Source organism: the organism of the source record quoted next, unplaced genomic scaffold (assembly GCF_019419815.1).
Source record: "Pyrus x bretschneideri cultivar Hongxiangsu unplaced genomic scaffold, Pyrus_bretschneideri_v1 Contig95, whole genome shotgun sequence".
Lineage (NCBI taxonomy): Eukaryota > Viridiplantae > Streptophyta > Magnoliopsida > Rosales > Rosaceae > Pyrus > Pyrus x bretschneideri.
This window is the reverse complement of record NW_025999837.1, coordinates 879,899-905,259: the sequence shown is the minus strand read 5'-3', so window position 1 is coordinate 905,259 and position 25,361 is coordinate 879,899. Positions and strand designations below refer to the sequence as shown.

Here is a 25,361-nt window from a genome sequence, read left to right as displayed (position 1 = left end):
AATAAATGAATGAATATTCTTTTCTTTTTCTTTTTTTTTAAAAAAAAAACAAACGATATTATCTACTTTAATAAGAAAATAGAGGGTTGTGCTTAGCCTCATAATGAGCTAGTAATAATATGGTTTGAATTCTTCTTCGGCAATAATCAAACCTAAAACCTCACTTACAAGTGAAGAGTGAAGAAGAATATTATTAGGTTGTAGTGCTAAGTCTAATGATATTTCTCTTCACTTATAAGTGCGAGGTTATTACAAGTGAATAAGTCTTTGAAGGAAGATTTGTGAAAAACAAGTTCATTTGAGTAACATCAACAACATGCAATTAACAATTAAAAGACGGAATCATGTTTATATGCACTCAAAAACAAAACTTAACCCATGAACTTCAAAGCCTAGTAGATAGGTGAATCAAGACTCAACTCAAAACAAAGTGAGTTGAGAAATCAATACCTTTGTAGATTCCTCTTTGCATAAGCAAAGGCTAATCACCCAAAGAGAGGGCCTTCATTCCTTGCATCTTAGATCCATGGATTTGGATGGATGAAAAGGTTTCTCCAAGTTCCCAAAATTGAGAACCTCTAAGTCTCCACACCAAGGTAAGATTGGAGAAGAAATAAGTGACCTTGAGGAAGTAAGATTGCTAGATGTTTTCCTCAAGTGTGGCCGGCCATTTCTAGAGAGAAAGGAGAGTTTGTGTTTCTCCAATTTCCCCAAAAACAACCCTTAATCAATTTTGGCTATAAAGTCATACTTATTCCTTAATTCATTTGAGTGGCAAACTTGTAAATAAGTCCAAAACCACTCCTTCTCTAACATGGCCGGCCTTAGGGTATTCATTGGGCTATTTGGGCTTTTGTGAATCATTATTCATTAAGTTGTCACACAACTTAAGTCAATAGACTTGACGTTCGAAGCCCATTGGGCCTTAAGGTCCAAAACTATCCCGAGGTCTTTTAACGAACTTATTCGTTTGATTAATAATCATATTAATTAATCCTTGCCATAAATAATTAAACCATTTAATTATTCTTACTCATCTTCGTTGAATCTTCAATCTCTACCTTACACGGTGTACGATCCATTAGGTTCCTTTTAGCGAGGCAGTGGGCGATTCAAACTCTTTCAAATCGATTGTGAATTGAAACTTACTTTCAATTCTCCCGTTAGTGATAATACACTTTTAGGGCTTCCACAAACCATGGTTGACGCCTAGCAGCATGTCATGGTTACCCAAGCTAATCAGAAGAGGTGGAGAACCTATTCAGTTTTAGGATTACAAATGCAATACGGTCTTTCTCTAATACAATACTCTTGACCACATTGTTTGGTTTGATAGTTTATTCATGTCTACTATCCAATGTGAGTCTTGTGCTTATATGATTACCTTGAATGTGATTTGGAACACATTCCCAAATCTCATTCATACTTTGGCCAAAGATTCTTAATCATATTATAGAGTATTCTCCCTCAAACAGTTTGAAGGTTAGAGATCCCTTGTTGCGCATTCACTTGCCTCCATGGCTAAGTGGCTTAACCCCAACGATGCCGTGGACACCCTCATGATGGAGTGACTTTGACATAATCAAAGATTAAGGACCTAACCACAAGACAACTGTGATGCCTCAGGTCAAAAGACTAATTTGCATTATCCCAACCATGAGTTCTCATGTGACATGAATATGAGAACTCTTCGTTGATCGTGTTCAGTGAACTCATTCTCTATTGAGCACCTACGTACTTGTCTTGATGTCACACACACCAATGACTCGAGACTAGTCACTCTCCCTAGAGAAGATATAGCACGTACTGATCTTAACTGATTGTCAATGCCCAATTGACAATCCTATGATCAGGAACGTTTAGGATGTGTCAACGAAAGAATGGTCTCATGAATCTAACTTCTTTAGATCTCATTCTTCCAATCACATATTCCTTGGACTTATCGTTTAAGCATATAACATTTATATGAGACGACTCAAACAATAATCTTTGCCCTTTACATTTAAACTACATTAGTTTGAAATGTCCGTAAAGTATCATCATATGATTGGTTTTAGGGTACATTTCCAACAGTCTTATGTTAGATTATCGCCATTGTCTGCCAACTAGGGCTGCAACTTGGGTTGGGCTAATCCGAACCCGCTCATATCCAACCCGACTTTAAACTCGAACAAGTAAGTCTTTTTTGTTTTTTTTTTTTTTTGTTATAATCCATCCGAACCTAACCCAATTTCAACCCGTTCATTGATTGGGGTTGAGTTGGATTGATCATTTACCCATTCATCCCAACCCAACGCAACCGACTAACCAAACCCAATCTAACTATTGTAACCCATATCAATTAATGTTCATACTAAACCCAAGTGAGCCAAGTCCAAAAACCAATGCCCATTCTAATTTTTCTTTTTTTGTAAATTACCCTTTATAATTACTTAAGCTTTTAGAAGATAAGAGACTTTGATTAATCAATTCATATTCATAGTCTCTAAATCCTAAAACTTTATAGTATATTGATTTATGAAATTAAAGTTAGCTAGTTTTGATGCTACTTGGCTTAATTTTTTTAAGAATTCTTGGAAACTAAGTTTTTACAAGATTAAACTTGAAAAAGTTGAGCAACCTGAACCTAACCCAAGCAAATCCTAACCCAATTAAACTTAAGCCCATATGAACCTGAATGAAATCGAGTCTGGATTGTAAAAGTTGGGTTACGATTGGGTTGACCTTCAAACCTGTTCGAGTTGTACCCTACCGCCAACTCTCTTTCTATTAGTGTAGATAATATCGTTTGTTAAAAAAAAAATAAATACATAAATGAATAATAAATTGTATAAATCGAAATAATAGATAACGAAATAAGAAGAACAAAACGCAGCGTTTCAGTGGGCTTAGGTCTTCTTCTGCTCGTAGAGTTTAGCGGATTTGGTACGGAGACACCTCGGCTCTGAGTAGCGAGAAGAGTCGAAATCAGAGAAGAATTTCAAAATCATGACGGGTAATTGATGCTAATTACACTATTTTTTGTTGTAAATTTTGTTTCTTTATCGATTTGATGAACTAAAAGGTCGCGATTTAAGTTAATTGTATAACTTTTAGCCGCCCAATGAAGCTGTATATTCTTAATTTTTTTTTAATGTTGGGTTTGTAGCATTGAATTTCTATTGAAGAATGTATTTTAATTAGAATTTTGAAGTTTTCGATTTTTTTATGTTCGTTTTGTAGTTTGTCACTGATTTTGGTATTTTAGATTGCTTTTTGTGGAATTTAAAGTTACCCAGAAACTCCAATTGCATAATTTTTTGTTGATAATAAATGGGATTTTGTTGATATAATTTTTTTTTGTTGAGGTTTTCAGGATATGGGATATGATCGAAATGTGTGATTTTTATCACAAGGCTATGAAATTTTACTAAATTATGTTTCAAGCTATGGAATTTACTTAACTGTGTGTTTTACTACTATGTTTACAGACTATATACAAGAGCAGGAGATGGAAATCGAAGCGTTGGAAGCAATACTTGCGGATGATTTCAAAGGTATCTGCTATGTGGTGCTTCTGCAGACCAACATTTGTTATAAAATTTGTTATCTGTTTTCAGTTTTTATTATCACAAGTAGTGAAATTAATTGGAATGTTCTTTTCTGTTGTTTTCGATATGCCAGAAATACATTCGGGTGAGAACGGGTTAAATACTTCCACGAGGTGTTTTCAAATAAAAGTATCTCCAGTGGTAGGTATCTCCTTCTCTTTCTGTTTGCATTCTACTGGCATAATTGTTATAACAGCCTCATGTCAAGCCAAGAATGTTTATGTCTTCACTAGACATATGTTCAGGTTTTCCTTATGTGTATTTCTTTGCTTTCTTTTCAACAGGATGATGAAGCAGATGAATTTACAACCAATCCAGGTATTTTCTTTCTGCATTATACGATGTCTTGAATGATGCCTTTGTGTTACTTCTTAGTTGGATAACCAACTTGATTTTTTTATTTTTTTATTTTCTAGAAATGTTCAGGAGTTCTTCTTTTTCAACTTTTTGTATTTTGTATCTTTTGCATTTCATTTGGACATAAGCTGTTTTGGAAACTTCTGTTTCAGTTCAGCTGGCTTTGATTTTCTCACACACAGAAAGATACCCAGATGAGCCTCCACTTTTGAATTTGAATAGGTATGGCTCAAAATCGTGCTACTCTCCGCTCTTTATTGTTCGTAAGGATGGAAAGAACTTGATCATTTTCATTGCCCTTTTTCTTCTGGACAAAGCAAATACAAGGTCTACTTAGTACCTTCTTGTAACTGCATATATAAATACTACTAAAAAGAAAAGAAAGAAGTTCGAGAAAAATTATTATTGTTCAGATATAACAGTTCCGTCGGTATTGTGTTATTAAGTAAGGCTGTGCGAAAGTCAGAAGTGCGGATGCATGATGCTTTATGAGGAACTATTCTAATGGTTGATTTTTTTCCCTCTAGTTTACGTTGTATACAAGGAGAACATCTAAGAATTTTGAAAGAAAAGCTTCTGCAAGAGGTAATTTTGGGTACTCATCTAAAGATTAGTGAGCATAGTTTTTATCTGTCCTATAGATGATGTGAAGTTATCTAATTTGCAGACTTTGATTCAATATCTATATTTTTACAGGCATCTGAAAACCTTGGTATGGCTATGATCTACACACTAGTTACATCAGCCAAGGAATGGCTTTCTGAACAATATTGTCAAGACACTAGTCTTGAGGATGCTGAAGCAGAAGAAGCAGCAAAGGATGATGTATGCCTTTTGTCCTATGTCTTGATATCTAATCATCTTGTGGCTATTTGCTTTCTTAATCTCTAAGAATAAATGGAGTTTAGGTCCTACTATTCCTTGAAAACTATATATTCAAGATCCCAAAACCTTGCAAACCTGTTTGAGTCAATGTCCTTGGGAGATAGTTGACTGTACAATGTGCTAGTTAGTTATTCACACTCCAGTGTCGCTTGTATGTATTTAAGTCTTGCTGAGGCTTTTACATGTCTAAAGATAGCTAAGTCATGAAATCATTGGGGTTGTCAATAGAACTGCTAGCTATTCTCTCCAAGAGACCCTCTTTCTTTCTCCTTGGTCTGGATGAGTTGTGTATCTGGAAAGGTGAAGCTTCCAGAAGATTAATCATACTTTTTCAAAGGGTGTCCATCTTTTCTCTTCTGCGTCTTGCAATTTTCGGCGTGAATTTGATGCAATTGGTTGTGAATATTAGTGAAAAAATGCATAACTAGCTTCACACTTTCCTGATGGGATTTACTTTTTTTCATTCAAAGTTGTATGTTTGCATCTCTGGTATGGATTGTTCACCTGAAAAAGATAGTCTCCAGGAGCTGCTTCTTACTTTCCTGCTCCTTCCTGTTTTAGGTAATCATACCACATGGAGAACCAGTTACAGTTGAAACATTTCTGGCATGGAGAGAGATGTTTGAAGCAGAGTTGGCCCTGGAACGAGCCAAGTAAGTATTATTGTTGTATAATTTCAATAAGGTTTTCTTCATTAACTCTCAGTAATTTTGTCATTATAAAGCATGTGAAAGTGGGGATGTTGGGATCAGTAATATCGGTTCGTACAGATGGTTTTGTTTCTGATATCTTTTTCACCAAAAAGTTCTACATTTTGTGAAGAAAGATCTAATTATGCTGGAGAGGCATGAGATGTGGAATTCATTTCTACGTATACAAGAGCCAGGTCTTTGTTTAGCAGGTTATGTGGTGGGATGGTTAGGATTAGTTGTAGGTTCAAATCATACTAAAAAAGCCGCGATGGTTCATTAGCCCCTTAACCAAGACTTCCCGGTCAAAAAGAAATATATAAATTCCAAGGAATCCTTCTTGAAAGTTAACAATTTCCCAATAGTAGATCATCATATATTTCTGCTTGAAGTCTTTATTTTCATTTCTGACGGATGGTGATCAATTTCCAAGGTTAATGCCTGACGCTGCACTTTCAGCACCCAAGGAAAAGAGGCTCACAGGTAGACAGTGGTTTGAAACCGGAAGACATGCTGTGGTAATTTATTCTACCCTAAACTTTACCTTCATCTTACATTGTTCAGTTTTCCCAAAAACAAGTAAATACAGCGAAAACTAAACTAATGCGTTACCGGTCTGATTTGATGGTTGAGTTAGTTTCATGGTACATTATTCAGGGGTAATACGAGGGGAAGTTTTGGGTTATTACATGTGGGGATTTTATTGTTGGAACATATAATGGCTTAGTTTCAAAGAATAAACAGTAATACGAGTGACTTTTTCTCACACCATAGAAAGGTGCAGCTCCAGCCTCTGAAGGGTCCGATGAAGAGGATGAGGATGAGATTGACTTCGATTCTGATGATTTTGAAGGTGATTCTCTCTCCTTATAGCCCATGTAGTCTTATGTTGATGAGACCAAAATCAGTCGAATCATTTATATTTTGTTGTGAAGGAATCCTTTGTGTTCACAATCTGACGAAGAAACCATCTTGTCTTGTGGTTAATGGCAGATGACGAAGATGATATGCTGGAACACTATTTGGCTGAGAAGTCCGACTCATCAACCCACTCTTCGAAGAGGGTCAATAACTAGATCTAAAAACAACTGAACGAGAGCGCATCATCCGATGAACAATATGCCTAGTTTTGGCTGTCTTCGTATGTATTTCATGCTTTACTCTAGGCGTCGAGGTCAGAGGAGATTGTAGGTTTTATGACTGATTTTCTTTGTAGAGAGCCGAGGGAGAAGATATGATGTTGCAAAATATAAAGCAACTGCTTCACGGTTGGTAAACTTGCGGTTTTACATTTGTTCGAATACTTGTTACTCACAATTTTGATGAATTTTGATAGTGATATTTCGGTCATACTTTCTGAAGCTCAATACTTTAGACACTGGTGTCAAGAAAACCAGCCGAAAGCATCGTCGACGCAACAATCAGATATGGGAGGGGTGGTCTTAGGACGTTCAATTTCTCAAACATCGGGAAGGGAATTGGTATTAGAATAAGAGCTAGTCAATAAAACCAATAATAATAAATGCATGAAATTAACACTTCAGTCTCATCAGTCAAGACCTGAATAATAGCAAATTATCAAATTTTATTGAGGTATTTGTTGGTTTGCATCCTAAAGAGGTGCTAATTTTCCTCTTGAAGTTTAATTTTGCCGATTATCCTCCTGAACTTTTATAATTAGCCAATTTCTTCTTTAACTTTAACTTTGGCCAATTATCCCTAGAATTTTATAAATAGGCAATTCCCCCTTATCGTTTTTCATTATTTTTGCCTCTATACATTGTCATGTGTTATCTGCGTGATCAACATAGATAAAAAATTAACTCGTGTCAAGGGAGAAATTGACTATTTATAAAAGTTCAGGGTAATCACCTAAAATTAAAGTTCATGGGGGAATGGACTAATTATAAAAGTTTAAGGAGGTAATTGGCTAAATTTAAAGTTCACGGAAATTTGACAGCTCTATAAGTATTGAGGGCAAATCGTGAAATATGCCAATTTTATTTCCAACTTCAGTTCAGTATCCAAATATTCCACAGGACAAGCAATAAATACTTCATGAAATCTTAGCCAAGTCAATCCACAAGTGCTTCCTGCGATGAAACATTTGACCCCCTTCCTAGTTCCTACCCTATCCCACTCACCTACTACACAATTTTCACTTGCACTCTGCCTATTATAATTTGTCCTCGCTCTTTCCGAGTCACGGCTATTTCAACATTACACATTTTTATGTTACAATGGAACCTTGTATATCTGAAATACCACCTTGATCTTGAAATCGGCACGGTAAAGCCAATAAAGATCTACAGCTTGCTACCAACGGCTGTATGCGCACCTCTTTGAGAATTTTTCATTGTTCATGACACCGATCAGCTTTGAGGAACATGGGAGTAATTGTACAACATTCTTCTGCTCTATACACATCCTTGATCAGTCATGGCTTGAGCAATAGTCAGAAAAGCAGAAATGATGGCTCCGTGGACCAAAGACCTGTCAAGCACGTAAGAAAATTTGATTCTTGGAGTGTTTAACGTTAACAGTACGCAACTTTTACATAGCCAGTGCAAAAGTCACAACAACAGAGGTTATCTAGTTTCTTCAAAGATTCAAGAGGAAAAGAGAAGGCAAGCATCAATACGATAAAGCACTTACTCAGGACTTTCTTTCTGGTAACCAAAGTCAGCCGCAGCTTTGAGGGTTCTCTGGTAAGTCTGTTTCATTGATTCCTGAGAGTTATGATGCAAATCAGAAATCATACAGAAAAACAAAAACATACCAGGTCAAACCTTCGAGAGCAAACTTTACATTCCTCTCAGCTTCCAATGATGAACGTTTTGTATTTAAAAACCCCTACAATGTTTATACCAGCGAGATAAAATATACACAGCGTCACCTGTAATTTGGATTCAAAGTCCTCGGGGGACCAGTTCACTGAATTACACTCATGGTTCAATTCAAATTCTCCAGCAACCACCTGCTACCCATTAAACAACAAAGGGAGAACATAAATTTAAGGAAAAGAAGAAGATAATCAGAAGCCATACTGACAAAAATAATAAAATTTTAATTCCCAAATGTCACTTCCGTAGAATTTTCGATGTTAGATCTCAAGCATGCTAAAATTGAAGTATTGAGCCCAAAACCAATTGGCAATAACTGGAGGCCCATATTTTCATATATTAGAAGCAAGCTTAGAATACCGGATGTGATATTTTTGTATTTAATGCACCCATTCACATGGCCCAAAATGTGAAGTTATATTGGGTGACGCTGAGCATGAAAGACTAAACCTAATGCATGGATGAACAGCCCCCTCTGATGCCATGTCATAGTAAAAGGATATATGAGAGCTTCATGATTTCATTATCGAGAGAGATGGATTAGAATACTCGATGTGAGATTCTTATATTCTTAACAGAAACTTTGATGTTGAATGATCTCATGCGCTACTGAATTCCCTTTTTCTTTGGAGTCTGGACCGAAGAATTCCATATATTTTCATAAACAGACAAGCTTGGCTTGAACTTGGCATAAATTTGGACCAAATAAAAACATTTTGGACTAAATAAAAACATGATACGTATAAAGTTTATAATAGCATTATTCAAGCACATACTCCACCAGAACCAGCAGCCACTGCAGGAGCGATTAAAACATTAGCTTTTCTCAGAATATCAACAGCATCAGGTGTACAAGGCATGTTTGAACCTAGATACAAGAAAAGAACAACAAATAATAGGTGTTACAGAGCTAACGTTAATGATTATGAAAACAAATGAAAAAAAATAAAAAAACGACTATGCTAGTTGTTACCAGTAATCACTACCTTCTACTAGTATACGACATCCTGTATTAACCAGATTAATGGCATCAGTCTGATCAATTTCGTTCTGGGTAGCACAAGGAAACACAACATCACACCTTTCAGTCCAAGGTTTAGCTTCATCGTAATACTTAGATCGAGCATAAGTCTTTGAATAGTCTCTGCAGATGAGATGTAAAACCAATGAACCCCTGAAGGTAACTGTACCAAGCGATTTGATAAACAGATGCAAAACAGATGACAAGAAACACAGACCTCAAACTTCTCTGTTGAGCTTTGATCTCCCTCAAAAATGATATTTTCATGTAATCAAATCCTTCATCATCCACCAAATAACCCTTCGAGTCTATATGCAATAAATTGCAGATAAAAGGCAAGTGTGTTATTAAATGTCAATAACCAGTCTTATTCACTCTAAATTTCTTCTTTTTTTTTTTTTGGGAAAATTCACTCTAAATGTTTACAACTTCGAAAATCCCAACTTCCTGACACAAAGCCCTAGGCAATCTAAATAAAGCATGGAACTAGAATATGAAATAGCCAAGGTTTCCGCATATAATAACTGGGGGGAAAAAGAATTTAACACCACATTCACAGCACAAGTACTCTAGCTCTTCATATATTTTCTCTTTCTTCAGATGCAGTCAGAAAACTAATTCATTTTGTTATTTCGATCCAAATACAGCCACAGATGTTAACATATCACCTTTACAACCCAAGATACAAAACCAATCAAGGCCACAGAAGATACAAACAGACTTCTAGCACACACTGGTTTTAACGTGCTAAGTTCATTGTTTTTATAATCTTTTGGATGAAGAAGTGCTAGGAACGTTGTTGACAATATGATTGTTCTCCAGATCATTCATCACTATGATCACGTCAAACATTTAAAATTTAAACATTCTTAGCAAGTAAATCATGTCATAGTTCAAGTAGTTACTACACATGACTGGTATGACACATGGAAATTTTTCATGTCAAACATTCATACCAGATATGTATATTACTAAAAATTTCCATCAAAAGACATCATTCAAGTAGCTCCAAAAATACTTGTTATAAGAAAATACCGGAAACTGTAATCGGAATCGCGCCATATGCAATAAGCTTCTCCAGGACATGCAATGCAATCTTTCCAGAACCACTTACAACACACCTGGAGGGAAATTTATAAAGACATCTTCAAAATAACCTTTAAGCAATCATAAATTATACATTCTCTCTTGTGGACACACACATATACATAGATACATATATGTATACAAAAATTCAAAGATATGTTGAACAGGATTGGATTCTTCAAAAGGCTACATAAACAGAAAGAACTCCCATGTGCTGTTCTATGTCAATATCCTATGGTGTTTCGTGAAAATTTTAGAACTTCTGAAAGTCAGGTAAAAGGTACCTTAATCCTTTGAAATCTTTATTGAGGTCTGCAAGTAGGAGTTGCGCAAAGAAAACCTGGAGAAGCATGGGAACTTTGTTCACATCATCAGAAATGAAGATGAAAATTACAATGGATCTTATAATACCCGCAAAAAATAGACATGTCTAGTAAGTTCTCACCAAAAAATTCAAAAATTGAAAAAGAAAAAGAGAAAGCCCGAACACGAGCAAGGGAAAGTTGTGATATTAGTTACCAGTCCATATCCGGTAGCTTCAGTTCGAAGGCTAGAGCCAGACCAAAATATCCTTGGCCCTGTAAAACTTCCCTGCATAAGTAAGGCATACATATAAAAACATAAAGACATTACTTAAGTCTCTTCCCATGAGAAACACTTAAGCAGAAACTTTACTTTTGTACAGATAGAAAAGAACACTAAATAGATAAAGACATATCACTTAATTATCTTCCCATGATAAAAAGATAAGCATAATCTTAACTTTCATATGGATAGAAACGAACAATAGACTTTGTCGGGGATAGAAAGAACAATAGACTTTGTCAGGATAGAAAGGAGTAATAGTCTTTGTCAGGATAGAAAAGAACAATAGGATTGTTTATTTAATTACTATTTTCCGAATTTCCATAACCTATGGTCCTACATCAGATTTAGAAAAAGCAATGTCATCAATGGCATCTAGATACTAAATTACATCACAAAAGGTAAGAAGATAAATTCAGAAATAGCTTGTTACCGGTGTTTCTGGTACCTGAAAGTGACCAGCTAGACGCCTATATTGTCCAAAAAGGTATCCCATTTCTCGAGTACCAACACCCATCTCCTCTGAAGGAAGGTCCTAAAGTGTATACAGCATTAAACCAGACATGCATACAAAAGCGAAATTCCATATGGAGAAAAAAATTATATATGGAATGTAATCTTCCTGAAGTTACCTTGTCAACACCCAAATAACGATAAATTTCATTCATAAAACTTTGGCAAAAACGCATAACCTGTCAGTTTAGAAACAATCATTCACAACTTCTGAGGAGGCTAAAAATGACGAACAACATATAACAAATTGAAAACTTTTACCTCATTATCACTTTTTCCCTTTGGATCAAAATCACTACCTCCCGCTGCCCCTCCAATTTTGTATGGTGACAAGGCATTCTTTAGAGTCTGTATATAAGGTAAATAGCACAATGCAAAGTCGTCACAAGACTTAGTCACTTCCAATCTGAAGGGTTTAACCTTGCCACTAGTATTTAGCTTGGCGTTCTTATGAGCACCAATCACTAGAATACACAAATCAACAGAGGTATAGGAAGTAAAAGATTTGGCAAAAGTTTGACCCAACCTAAAGACGACAAGTCAACTCAGAAGAACTCAAGAAAACAACTAATACCTGTTCAAATCCAAGAAACTTGGCAATACTCAAGTTCATAGAAGGATGAAACCGGAAGCCACCCCTACATGGACCCAAGGCCTGGTTAAATTGTACTCGAAATCCTCGGTTAACATGTGTCTCACCTCTATCATCCATCCATGGAACTCGAAAAACAAGCATGCGCTCAGGTTCTAGCAAGCGCTCCATGATGTTTACATAACTGAAAAGAGAAAAAGCCACTTGATAATTTTACAGAAATCAGAAATCAGAAATCAGAAATAAGACTTTGTTTTTGTTAAACAGCTTGACTAAAATAATACACCATCCGAAGGAAACTCACTGAGAATTTTTTGCAATCACTCTTTCTAAAGCATGAACCACTTCATGCACCGATTGTATAAACTCAACCTCATGAGGATCCCTTTTCAGTGCAGCTTCAACAATCGATCCAGCCGTTTTTGACATAAGAGCTACATTTAAGAGTAATTCCAAAGAAAAATCAACCAAACGGGAAAAATTATTTACAAATTAAAGTTTAAACTCAAAATTCATTTCTTTCAGTCATATGAAGGTGTAAATAATGTGCAAATATCAACAGATTAATGTTAACAACTCCATTTAATGCCAGAAGAAGTATTTAGGTGTGTGCATGCTAAACCGGAGAAAATAAGTCAACCGAACCAAAGTTTTCATTCAGCAACGAGTTCAAAAATTACAAATCCCAAATGCAAACTTAACCGCAAGGGACACTTTCATAAACATGAAAATTAACAATAACCTAACTTCACGAAAAGAATTTCCTGGGAGACACTCTGCAAATAATTAATGCAGAATTCAGATGGTGATTATTTGAAACTTCCAAAGCAAACTAAAAGAAAATTGAGCAGAACGTGCTAACCTTTGACATAAATGGGTTTGTCAGCAACGACCTTATCCTTGGAGGCCATTTGAAGGCGAAGTGCCTCTTTGTGAAGCAAACTATTGTTGTGTTCCTCGAGTGCGCTCATCTGCATATTCCGGCTGCCCTCGTTTCCATAGGGGTTTCTTCTATGCTTCCTACCATACTCTCTACACACAGAGCAAAAAATCCTAGCTGTCCCTTCCTTGACATCAACATAAGCCCATTTGTAGGTATCAGCCCATTCCTCTCTCCATCTTTTCACAACCTTTTTCTTCCTTTTTACTGGTTGTCCCTTTGACATATCTTGATCATCACTAGGGAGTTGAGAAGCCATTACCATATTCTTACTCTCGTCATGATCCTCAACAGAAGGTTCCCGTGGTGGAACACCAATAAGGGGGGTGTTAGCAAATGAAGGATCATCATCCCCAGCTCCAATTTCTAAATCAATCTCTTCCCCCAGCTCCCGAACCACTAAGTGATGCCTCTGTGCCTGCTGAATCAAGTTCATATCATCCATCATGGAGTTCATCCTTATTCCACTTCCTGGTAGCAACATTCAGCATGACAGTCTTAACCGTAACCCAAAATCCTGCTGCATCCGCTTGTCATGGAGAGACTCATTAACTCCTTTTTACAATTGTCTAAATGAATAAATTAGAAAACAAAATAATTTCACAGAACAATATAACCAAAAAAAATTATAAACTCCATTCATTCAGAACCTAGAACGTAGCAAACCTTACAACACTAGTAGCCACGAAGTTGAGGTTTATATTTCATAAGGTATGAATCAATATACAGCCTGAAATCTTCTATTTATATTTTTCACTTATCCTAACTATATTATAACCAATACAAGAGTGTACAAAGGCACATAAAATCCACGGCTATCAGTGCACGTAGAATTACGAAACCCTCGAGACTCCATAATTAATTTAGCTGAACACTTGGTTGCTCATACCACTTAGGATTTGTTCCCCCCCCCCCCCCCCCCTCTAAAGAAACGAAAAAATCTGGTCCACTGAGCCCAACAAAGCGTATGCATAACTTAGATAATAGTTCTGACTTCCTAGAAGCCAAAACAACAAGAACCAAAGCACCAATTCACAACATCATCTTCTTAGTTATCCTTAAAAACTCTATAAACCCAGGTGAAGTAACTAATCATTCAATTAAGCTGAAAACACATCCAAATACACCAGAAATCCAAAATTACAGACAAAAAAACATGAACTTTGAATTCTCATTCTCAGATAAGAATCAAGAAACCCCACAAACCAAATCCATTTCCAATCATCCCACAACTCATTTCTCAAAATTCAACTACACCCACACGTTAGTTCTCAATTTTAAACAAAGACCAAAATCCAGACACGAAAAACGTCGTGGAGTACCGTGAGAGCAGAAGACGAAAAGGATGAACTCGAAACGTATCAAGTTGCAGTTTCAAAGTTGGGTCTTTAAGCAGTTGTTCTTCTCCAACGCTGGAACAAAGGGTCGCGGGAATTGTCGATGAGGACGATGCAAAGAGTGAGATGAACGGGTCTGGATAGTCGTTCGATCAGATTCTTGAGTGAGAAGAAGAGAGGAGAGATTGTATGGTAGAACAGTAACACAAAAGAAAAAGAGCTCGTCATGTTGTCTAAATTACCCGTTAACAATTTTTTATTTTTTTATTTTTTTATTTTTTATTTATCCATAATCCAGTGGTATTAGGACAAGTTTATTGAGATGTCTTAGGTTCGATTCTCGTCAAATGCAAAGTTGAGTAACATTATTATAACAAATTTATTGTAAGGTTTAGTCCATTTCCCACCTTTTAATGTAGATACTATCATTCGTTTAAAAAAAATAAAAAATTGTGTGCAGTCTCACGTCATCATAGCATAGCCTCACCCATATATCACACCATGTTATGATGATGTGAGTAATGAAATAAACAAAACAAAAAAAATTCGATTTATGGGAAATTACATTATTGCTTATGAGAAATAATTATCTTTTCACTTTTTTATTATTATTTTATTATTTATTATTTTTGTTTTTTGTTAAGGTTCACGCATAAGTTAATAACACACAAAGATTTGTGCCGAAAAACCCTTCAATGTGTAAAAAATCGAGAGAACTCTAGGAGCTCCATCCACTAAGTCTTCCCTGTGGCATCAATGATGTGAATGAGACTAAGATGAAATGAAAATTATGAATCTAGCTAAATGATGAAAATCCATAATTGAACATTAATAAATTGAGAAGCTTGAAATGAATTTTTTCTAAAGATCTATAAGCAGAGCTACAAATTCAGATCAAAGATGTTGGAATCTTTACGGACATTTCACATGTAAACTAAACTAGGTTAATATATGGGCTAAGATTATTGTTTAAAGTCGTCTCGTTAAATGTTATATACTGAAACGATAAGTCCAAGGAATACGTAATTAGAATAATGTGATCTAAAGAAGTTAGATTTGGAGACCATTCCCTTGTACACATATCTTAAACGTTCTTGACATAGGATTGCCAATTGGGCATTGACAATCTGGATATATCAATACATTTTATGTCTTCTCTCCCAAGAGAGTGGCTGGTCTTTAGTTATTAGTGTGATTGACACAATAACAAGTATGCAGGTGCTCAATAGAGAATGAGTCCATTGAACGTGATCAACAAGGAGTTCTCATACTCATGTCACATGAGAACTCATGATTGAGATAATGCAAATCCTTTGACATGATACATCATAGCTATCTTGTGGTTAGGTCCTTAGTCTTTGACTGTGTTAAAGGCATTCTATTTGAGAGTGTCCACAACATAGTTAGGGCTAAGCTACTTAATCATGGGGCATGTGAATGTGCAACAAAAGATCTTTAACCTCCAAACCATTGAGGGAGAATACTCTATTATATGATTAAAAATCTCTGGCCAAAGTATGAATGAGATTTAGGAAGTCTTTCCAAATCACATTCATGGTGATCATATAGAAAAAGAGAAATACATTGGATAGTAGTCATGAATAAAGTATCAAACCAAACAATGTGATCAAGATTATCAAATTAGAGAAAGACCATATTGCATTTGTAATCCCAAGGTGAATAGGTTCTCCAAACCTCTTTTGATTAGCTTGGGTAGTTATGACATAATGTTAGGTGTCACTCATGGCTTGTGGAAGCCTTGAAGATGTATAAACGTCAAAGGGAGAATTGAAAGTAAGTTTCAATTCACAATTGATTAGTAAGAGTTCTAATCGCTCACTACGTCATTAAAAGGAACCTAATGGATCGCACACCATGTAAGGTAATGATTGAAGGATATAACGAAGATGAGTAAGGACAATTAAATACTTTAATTGTATATGGAAAAGATTAATTAATATGTTAATTAAATCATACGAAAGGTTTGTATGGGGCCTTAAATTAGTTTTAGGTTCCAGAGCCCAAAATGGTTTTGGTCCACAAGGCTCATTAAGTTTAAGTTGTTTTAGAACTAAAACATAATGGGCAATTAACCTACTAAACAAAGGGAGGCCAACCTTGCCAAGAGAGAGAGTGGTTTTGGACTTATTACAAGTATGCCACTAAATGAAGGAAGGTATAAAAGCAATTTTATAGTCTTTACTTCATTAAAGATTCTTTGAGGAAATATGAAAGAACACAAACTTACTCTTTCTCTCTAGGTGGATGGCCAAACCATAGGAGTTATAGCTAGCAATCTTTGTTCCCATGGTCACTCATCTCCTTCCCCAACCATCCTTGGTGCCAGAACTTATAGGCCATATCCTTTGGGGGCTTTTGGAGAACTCATTCCTCCATCCAAATCCAACAACACATGGAGCCTAGAAGCACGTTTCCTCCTTCCATATGCGTGGAGCAAAGTAGTAAGGATGCAAATGAAAGAATGCCTTACATGGGTGTATTAGTTGAATATGTCATGTTAGCATACAACTAGGATAAGTGTGGCGTATGCCTGAAGCCAATGTAATTGAATATATAGCTTTTCCTTACTGATTATATTTTCCTTAAGTGTGAAGTATTGTAAGAACCGCATCTCTATAAAATATACCAGAGCATTATCTTCTTCAAGCTTTGATTTCTTGCTAATTTCCTTATGCAATCTTCAATTCTGCAATTCATTTCCATAGTTAAGATGATATTCAGGGCTGGTCTCACTCACGCGGTATGGTTGGTCTAATTATTTTTGCTGCTTATGATCATGTGTTTAGGTGATGTTGTTTTGAAGAATTTAATTTCTTGCTGAATATTGATTTTTTTTTTTTGGGTTATTACATTTACTGAAGGCCAATGCCATAATAGTAGGTTTCTTGATGCTCCTTGGTTGAATTGTATGAAGGCCAATGCCAAGTTTCCTTTGATTTGTTGATAGTTTCTTGATTACTGTAGGTTGATGCCAATGATGAATTTTTCTCTAATTATTGAAGATTTATAGTAGTAGATTGTTTGTAGTTGGTGTTATTCTTGCTATTGCACTCAAATTTTTCAATTTGTCATTTGGGTTTTCTTGCTGACTTAAATTTACATCTGGATTTTTCTTACTGACTTAAAGTTTCATCTGGGAAATTGTTGATCTAGGTCGTTCTTCTTCTAGATAATTTGTGTGTTTCTCAATCTTTGACATAACCATGATGAGTTTATGAAAATTGAAAGTTTATTGGGGATGCTTACGATCAAGCTTAATGATGATAACTTCATTTAGTGGAGTTTCCAATTCTGTTCAGTTCTTTATGGATATGATCTTCTTAATCACTTCACTAGAGATTCTGTTTGTCCACCCAAGTTTGTTCTTAATTCTGAATTAGGGGTTACATTTGAAATTAGTGCTGCTTATAAAGAATGGGTGAAAGTAGATATAACATTGTTAAGTCTTTTGATTGCAACTCTCAGTGATGATGCTATTAAGCATGTCATTGGATGTAAAATAGCTCATGAGGCTTGATTAGCTCTATAAGATAGGTATATATCTGTTTCGAGTACTAGCATTAATCACTTAAAAGTTGAACTTCATACTATGCAAAAAGGGGGTGATAATATTAATAAATACCTTCTGCATTTAAAAGCAATCAAAGATCAACTTCAAGCTGTTGGGGAAAAGGTTTTTGATAATGATCTCATTATTGCTGCTTTTTTTGGTTTGCCATATGATTATGACATGATTCGCACAATTATCTTAGCTAGAGATTCTCCTATTACTTTGAAGGAATTTCGTGCGCAATTGATTAGTGCAAAGAAGACCATTGAGACTAAAGTCCATTCTTTAGTTCAGAGTATGGTAGCCATGTATATTAATACCAACCGTACAATTACTGATCCTAATGTGCATGTCTCATCTCAGTCTTCATTTTTTGTGGGAATGCTAGTAATTCTGAAAGTTCTTCAACTCCTCAATTTTCTCAGAATTTTGGTTATGGCTTCAATGGTTCTGGATCATCACCTATGCCTCAATCTTCCTTTAGTGGTATTTATACATCTAATAGGAATCATTTTAATTCTGGTGGAAATAATTCTGATGGTTCAAATAGAGGTCGATCTTTTGGATCTAATAACTATAGGCCACGAGGAAATGAGGGATACAAACCTAGATTTAATGGTCAAAGGTCTAATAGTTCTTGGTAGCCATTGGTAGGCAATACTTCTACAAGGTTTAAGCTTATATCCTTAATGTCAAATCTGCTCTTACAAGGGACCTATAACAGTTACCTGTTTACATAGGAGTGATTCTAATCAAAGTGTTCAGGAGTGCCAAATTTGTGGTAAGAAAGATCATATAGCTCTCAATTGCAGGCATAAAGACAATCAGTTTAATGCCAAGATTAAGATATTGCAATCAGATGGTGGTGGAGAGTTATTAGTAATAGTTTTAAGAACTATTTGGATACACATGGCATTATCTCATGCCCCTACATACCTCAGCAAAATGGTTTGGTTGAGAGAAAACATAGGCATCTTATTGAGACAACCATTACTTTGTTATCAGTTGCAAAGTTACCCCAGAAGTTTTGGTATCATGCATTAGCTCATGTAGCCCTTCTCATTAAGTGGATGCCTTGTAAAACTTTAAAGATGTGTTCTCCTTTTACTAAGCTGCTTGGTAAGAAACAAGATGTGCTTAATTTGAGAGTGTTTGGAGCAGCAATATACCTTTATCTTAGGCCTTTTAATGCAAACAAATTACAGCCAAAGTCTATACAATGTGTGTTTCTGGGCTATTCTCCAGGTTATAAGAGGGAATTGTGTTATAATTTACTCACAAGGAAGATCATTTTGTCTAGACATGTTCTTTATGATGAGACAACATTTCCCTATGTAGAATTGTAAGTTACTTCCACTACTAGTAAATCTTAAACTTCTCAGTTTTCCACTCCAGTTTCACATAGACCTATAGTTGTGCAATTTTCTCTCTCTGGTGATAATGCTATTGACCACTGCATTTGGTATTTCTCTATTTCTACAAATAATTCTCAGTTTTATTGATCAGTCACAAGTTGGGCTAGTTTCTCATGAGAATACTTCATCAAGTTTTCTAGCCACGCACATGAATCACGGTTAAATACTACTCTTTCCAGCCCCACTCCAATATTGTCTGTCCTCCACACTAATCAACCTAAGGTTGTGTTGCCAGCTTGCAGTTCATCCAATTCAATGTCTACATATTCTGTTATTTCTTTCCAGGGAATACAGACAAGATTGAAAATTGGTGCAATCACCAGAAAATACTACTTTGTTCTCACTGCCATATTTCCAGAAGTTCATTATTTAACACTTGCTGATGACAGTCATTTTTTAGTAGGGTTTACCTTCATTGCAAATATTATGGATGCATTGGAACCATCGACTTCAAACAGGCTTCTTAAATTCTACAATGGCAAGTGGCAATGCAAGACGAGTTTGATGCACTTTAAACTCAAGGAACTTGGGTTCTTGCCCCACCTTCTGATAAACATGTGATAGGCAACAAATGAGTTTATAAAATCAAAAGGAATATTGATGGTTCTATATCCAGGTATAAAGCTCGGCTTGTGGTTCAAGGTTTTAGCCAGGAAAAAAGTCTAGATTATACAAAGACCTTAGGTCCAGTTGTTAGACATGCCACTATCAGATTAGTTCTTGCCTTAGCTGCTATCCATAAGTGTGATCTTCATCAATTGGATGTTAAAAACGCAATCCTGCATGGTGATTTACAAGAAGAAGTATTATGAAGCAGCCACAAAGGTTTGTTAATTCTACATATCCTACTCATGTTTGTAAGTTAGTGAAATAGTTATATGGCCTTAAACAAGCTCCTCAAGCTTGGAATGACAAATTCACTAGTTATTTGCAAACAATTGGTTTTCAAGACTCTCTCTCAGATTCAAGCCTTTTTGTTAAATCAATGGGGACAATGTGGTGATATTACTTCTCTATGTTGATGGCATCATTATCATAGGTTCTAGTGTTTCCTTAATTCAATATGTGATTCATACTTTAAGTGAGGTGTTTGATCTCAAAGACATGGGTAAACTGACTTATTTCCTTGGTTTACAAGTCACTTACAAGTTCAATGGTGATTTATTCATTAATCAGGGAAAGTACGTTAAAGATCTTCATTAAGCTGGTATGGTTGACTGCAACCCATGTTTTACTCCTTGTAAGCCACACAATCAAGTTCTTATAAATGATGGTGTCTTACTCACTGATCATTCTTTCTATAGAAGTCTGGTAGGTGCCTTACAATATTTGATCTTCACTAGGCCAGATATTGCATTTGCTGTTAATACCGTTTGTCAACACATAAGTGCCCATAGTGATATTCATTTGGGAATGGTGAAAAGAATTATGAGATTCTTGCAAGGTACTAGTACATGTGGACTGACTTATATATCTGCAGGTTCCATACAATTATAGGCTTATAGTGACTTTGATGAGGCTGGATTTAAATACACACAGGTCTATTACTGGATATATAGTGTATCTTGGGGATAATTCGATATCTTGGCAGTCTAAGAAACAATCTTCTATTTCTCAAAGTTCAACTGAGGCAGAGTATCGAGCTATGGCTTATACCACAACTGATATTGCTTGGATCAGACTCATTCTTAAAGATCTGCATGAATATTTGCCTTCTCCTTCAGTCGTGTTTTGTGATAACCAATCTGTAATAACTCTCAGTTTAAATCATGTTCAGCACTATTAGATAAAGCATTTAGAGACTGACTTTCATTTTATTTGAGAACGAGTTCAGAAAGGAGATTTAACAGTTTAGTACCTCTGCAACAGAGATCAAGTGGCTGATGTTTTGACAAAGGGACTTCATAGTCCTGATTGTCTAAGGCATTGCTTCAATCTTAAATTGGGTTATCCCAATTAAGATTGACCAAGGGGGTACTGACTGAATATGCCATGTCAGCATACAACTAAAATAAGTGTTGCGTATGCCTGAAGCTAATGTAATTAAACATACAGCTTTTCCCTACTGATTGTATTTTCCTTAAGTGTGAAGTATTGTAAAAACCGTTTGTTTGTGAAATATACCAGAGCATTATCTTCTTCTTCAAACTTTGATTTCTTGCTAATTTCCTTGTGCAATCTTTAATTCTACATTTCATTTCCATAGTTAAGAGGGTGAATATCCTTTGCTAAGCAAAGATGTGCTTCAAAGGTATAAAAGTTTTTCAACTCTCTGTTTTTGAAGTTAAATAATGGTTCACTACCATTCCCAAACTTTGAATTTCATGATTTAAGTTTTTTTTTAAAGTGCATACAAGCATACTTCCACTATTTAATTGTTAAATGCATGCATTATGTTGCTTAATGAACTTAGTTTTTCAAATAATTTTCTTAAAAAAAGAAACATATGAATGGGTTGATCTATTCTTTAACCATTTTTATGAAAAATGTAAAATAGTTCCCAAAACGAAAGTTTTCTGCAGCTAAAGTTTTTCAAAAGTTGTGGGCTCCAAAGCTCGCAAGAGGTGAGAGCTAAACACATATATATACCCTTGAAAACATAGTACACCTCAACCAACAAAACATAGTACCACTAATAATGACAAAAGAAATTATGTACAAAGACCTTTCAAGCAACAATCAATTTTATTATTGTTCCCTAAACTACTCCTAAATACTTTCTTTCTTAACTAGTTAGCTATATCATTCTCAGAAGTTGTAAACATCTCATGGTCCTAAATGTTCCTGGATTCATAACACGGTGGATTTGTACGAAACAAAATTGAGCTGCTAATCAGGCCTCCTATACTTTGGACGCTTAGCAATCTACGTTGTCACTGCTTTTGCCTATGTTTGTTTGTTATCCTGGTCAAATCCAGAACAGTTTCGAGTTCATTTTTTTTTTCCAGTATGGAATTGGGTACATTAGGAAGCCATGACCAACGCTTTGAATTGATACTCCTCGTCTTACTAAGTAATAGCACTCCAAGTCACAAAATTGATGGCATCTTAGTTTTTCCCAGTGTCGCCTTGGCTTATAGCCTCTTTTAGCAGTTTGACCAATTTTTTAAATGTCGACGAAAACATAGAAAGTAGTGAAAGTAGGCTTAATGAACAAATTGAAATCTAGAACAAGAATAAAACTGAAAGGAAATCTCAATTTTTGTATTGAATGAGCTCGACGTAACGAACTTCTAAGCACATTCAATATAAAAAAAGATATTTCATTTCAGTTTTCTTCATGCTTGAGATTTCAATTTGTTCATTGAAGCCAACTTTCATTACTTTCCATGTCTTCGTTGACATTTAAGAATTTGGCCAAACTAACAGGAAAGAGGCTACAAGCAAATGAGACACGGGGAAAACTAAGGTACAATCATTTTCGTAGCTCGAAATCCTGCTGCTTAGTGTGACGAGTAGCATTAGTACAAAGCGTTGGTTGTGACTTTCGAATGTATGTCACTCCATGCTAAAAAAAAGAAGAAGAATGATCTCGAAACTGTTCCAGATTTGACCAACATAAGAAACAAACATAGAAATGAGTGACAACATAGATTTCAAAACATATAAGAGGCTTGATCAGCCTCTTAATTTTGTTTCGTACATAGAAACCGTGTTGATCTCGTCATATCCTCAGCAAAAAGCTCTTGTGTTGGACCACCAATAACGGATGTCAACTAAATGAAAGGTTATCATCCCCACCTCCAATTTCAAAATCACTCTCTTCTCCAAGCTTTCGAACCACCAAGTGACGCTTCTATGCCTAATGAATCAAGTTCATATATCCATCATGGAGTTCATCTCTGTTCCAACTCCTGGTAGCAATATTCACCATGACAGTCTTAACCGAAACCCAAAATCCTACAACATCCATTTGTAGATTAATTAATTCGTTTGATAACATTATCTAAAATGAACAAAATGGAAAGAAAAATAATTTTTCATAAGAACCTAACCATAAAATCAGAAAAAACTAATGAACTCCATTCATTCTTGAGGTTTACATATCATAAGGTATGAAAATCTTCTGTTTATAACCAAGACAAGAGTGTACAACAACCCAAAAAAACAAAAAAAAACAAAAAAAAATTCATGGCTATAAGTGCAGGCAGAATTACGAAACCCTTGAGACTTCATTGTTATGGCTAGTTTGGTATTGATGTGCTTTGAAAAAAAAATTACTTCTGCTGTGCTGTGGAAATAAGTAGCTGTGAAATAATGCAGTAATGTATTTGGTAAACAATAGTTATAAAAGTACTTTTGGCAAAAAAAAAAAAAACAATGTTATAGTGTTTGGTAAATCTTTATGTAAAACAGTTGTGAAATGACCAAAAGGACATAGTACTAGATGTGCTATTAATTTAATTGCTTGATAGTTTTTTGGGTCAACACAAACAAAGATCAATTATTAAACATACTTTGCTGTTTTAAAAAAATTCATATCTTAATCTAAATCTATTCTAAAACTAATTAGTACCACAAATTACTTAAAAATATCAAAATCTTTTAAATTGAATATGATAAGATCTTCACAACTAATTTTTTGCTACTTCAGCTAGCCAAATGCCAAAAACTCCAATAACTAATCAATTTATCGTTGGCATCTCCAAAATACCCATCTTTTTATGTTTTATTATCACAATTAAAAGGGAGCCAACCCACTATCTTTCCAGAAGTACCTCTCAAACTCTTTTTCTCTCACGTGTCGCTTTTTCCTTTCCCCTTCTCGTTGTTTCCGCCTTCTTCCCATTTCACATTTTCTTTCTCAATCTTCCTCTCTCCATGTGATCTCTTTCTTAATTGAAATCCTAAAAAATTTCCGTCCGTGCTAGATGGTTCATTGGCGGGTCAGATTGCAGGCTTGAAACCAGGTTGATAATGAAGGAGGAGGGGCTTAGGATAGCTTTGCTTGGTCTTGAAGTATGGCCTCACAATCTTGAATGACCTCAAAAAAATATCCAGTCTCAGCATGGAAGGTGAGTGTTCGAGCTTCAGATTGTTGGGTATTCCATCTAGGTTTTTTGTTAATTCAATTGGGTTGTGGGAATATTACCATCGAAGGTAAATGGGATATACCATAGAGAAAGGCATTTGGAGCTGCTGTGGACATAGAGGGTTGGTATAACTTGCTCGCTACATCACCGCCTCGACTTCGACTGATTCTGAAACAGCTCACCGAAAATAATGGAAGATGATAAAAGCATGTTGTATGATTGTAAATTATTTAATTGCTTAAGGTCATTTTGGGTACGTAAAAGTTTCATTAAGGGCTCAACGTCTCTGGGAAAAGAGATTTGCGCAGAAGCTGAAAAATAGGTTTTTCAAAGCTAGCTTTTGCTGCTTTGAACTTTTAGCTTTTTATTTTTTTCACAAAAAACTGTGAAAAGAAGTTAGTTATAAGACGTTACCAAACGCTGGAAAGATCCCAACTTTTTTTTATAGCCCTTTTTTTTTTTTTTTTTTAAATTTGAGCAGTACCAAACTAGTACTTAGTTTAAAGAAATGAAAGACTTGGGTCCACAGAGCCTAACAAAGCATAATTTAAAGGGAGTTTTAACGAAACACTCTCGGTACTGTTCACTTTTAACGAAAACCCATATTTTTACCTTTCCCTGATACTATTCACTACACCTTTATTTGTCATTTTTCATTAAAACTAAAGTTTTTTTTGGACTTTTCCTTAGTTTTCCTTACTTTAAAAGCCAAAACACCAATATCACTTTTCTCAAGTACCCCAAATAAAGTAACTAGAACTAATAATTCAGTTACGTCGAAAACACATCCAAAATACACCAGAAATCCAAAATTACTTAATAAAAAACATAAACTCTGAATTCTCAGATAAGAATCAAGAAACCCATAAACCAAAAATGCTACAAAATTTTAATTCCAATCATC

General features: G+C 35.4%; 2 protein-coding genes across 10 annotated transcripts; one reads left to right on the top strand and one right to left on the bottom strand.

Annotated features, from left to right (window-relative positions):
- The first annotated feature begins 2,857 nt into the window (after positions 1-2,857).
- On the top strand, positions 2,858-6,871 carry LOC125473750 (RWD domain-containing protein 1-like). 2 transcript variants are annotated; one of them, XM_048577010.1, is made up of 11 exons: positions 2,858-2,995; positions 3,471-3,536; positions 3,664-3,731; positions 3,875-3,908; positions 4,100-4,169; positions 4,475-4,532; positions 4,644-4,772; positions 5,394-5,485; positions 5,955-6,039; positions 6,306-6,374; positions 6,515-6,871. In XM_048577010.1, the coding sequence occupies exons 1-11, from the start codon at positions 2,989-2,991 to the stop codon at positions 6,611-6,613; spliced, it is 777 nt and encodes a 258-aa protein (XP_048432967.1). In that variant the 5' UTR covers positions 2,858-2,988; the 3' UTR covers positions 6,614-6,871. The 2 variants fall into 2 exon arrangements, with proteins under 2 accessions (XP_048432967.1, XP_048432968.1); XM_048577011.1 differs by having other exon boundaries at positions 6,296-6,374.
- Positions 6,872-7,490: 619 nt separating this feature from the next.
- LOC103957149 (NADP-specific glutamate dehydrogenase) lies at positions 7,491-14,650 on the bottom strand. Of its 8 annotated transcripts, none has more exons than XM_048577019.1 (16): positions 14,424-14,650; positions 13,024-13,670; positions 12,466-12,595; positions 12,144-12,345; positions 11,831-11,917; positions 11,689-11,748; positions 11,490-11,591; positions 10,991-11,062; positions 10,756-10,811; positions 10,421-10,506; positions 9,603-9,693; positions 9,351-9,508; positions 9,141-9,232; positions 8,418-8,501; positions 8,177-8,250; positions 7,491-8,014 (listed from the first exon to the last, which is right to left on the bottom strand). In XM_048577019.1, exons 2-16 carry the CDS (start codon positions 13,583-13,585, stop codon positions 7,939-7,941), a joined length of 1,932 nt encoding a protein of 643 aa, XP_048432976.1. In that variant the 5' UTR covers positions 13,586-13,670; positions 14,424-14,650; the 3' UTR covers positions 7,491-7,938. The 8 variants fall into 8 exon arrangements, with proteins under 8 accessions (XP_048432976.1, XP_048432978.1, XP_048432977.1 ...); XM_048577021.1 differs by having other exon boundaries at positions 13,024-13,656; XM_048577020.1 differs by having other exon boundaries at positions 13,024-13,630.
- Between the last annotated feature and the right edge of the window lie 10,711 nt (positions 14,651-25,361).

Bases quoted from the DNA above. Each gene is read 5' to 3' on its own strand.
- LOC103957149 (XM_048577019.1), bottom strand. From the start codon at position 13,585: ATGTTGCTACCAGGAAGTGGAATAAGGATGAACTCCATGATGGATGAT. The intron at 12,346-12,465 runs GTGAGTTTCCTT...TTCTCTTTTCAG, and splicing joins GTGATTGCAAAAAATTCTCA to TTATGTAAACATCATGGAGC. The intron at 11,592-11,688 runs GTAACTTCAGGA...TATACACTTTAG, and splicing joins GTTATTTGGGTGTTGACAAG to GACCTTCCTTCAGAGGAGAT.
- LOC125473750 (XM_048577010.1), top strand. The intron at 3,537-3,663 runs GTATCTGCTATG...TCGATATGCCAG, and splicing joins ACTTGCGGATGATTTCAAAG to AAATACATTCGGGTGAGAAC. The intron at 3,909-4,099 runs GTATTTTCTTTC...CTTCTGTTTCAG, and splicing joins TGAATTTACAACCAATCCAG to TTCAGCTGGCTTTGATTTTC.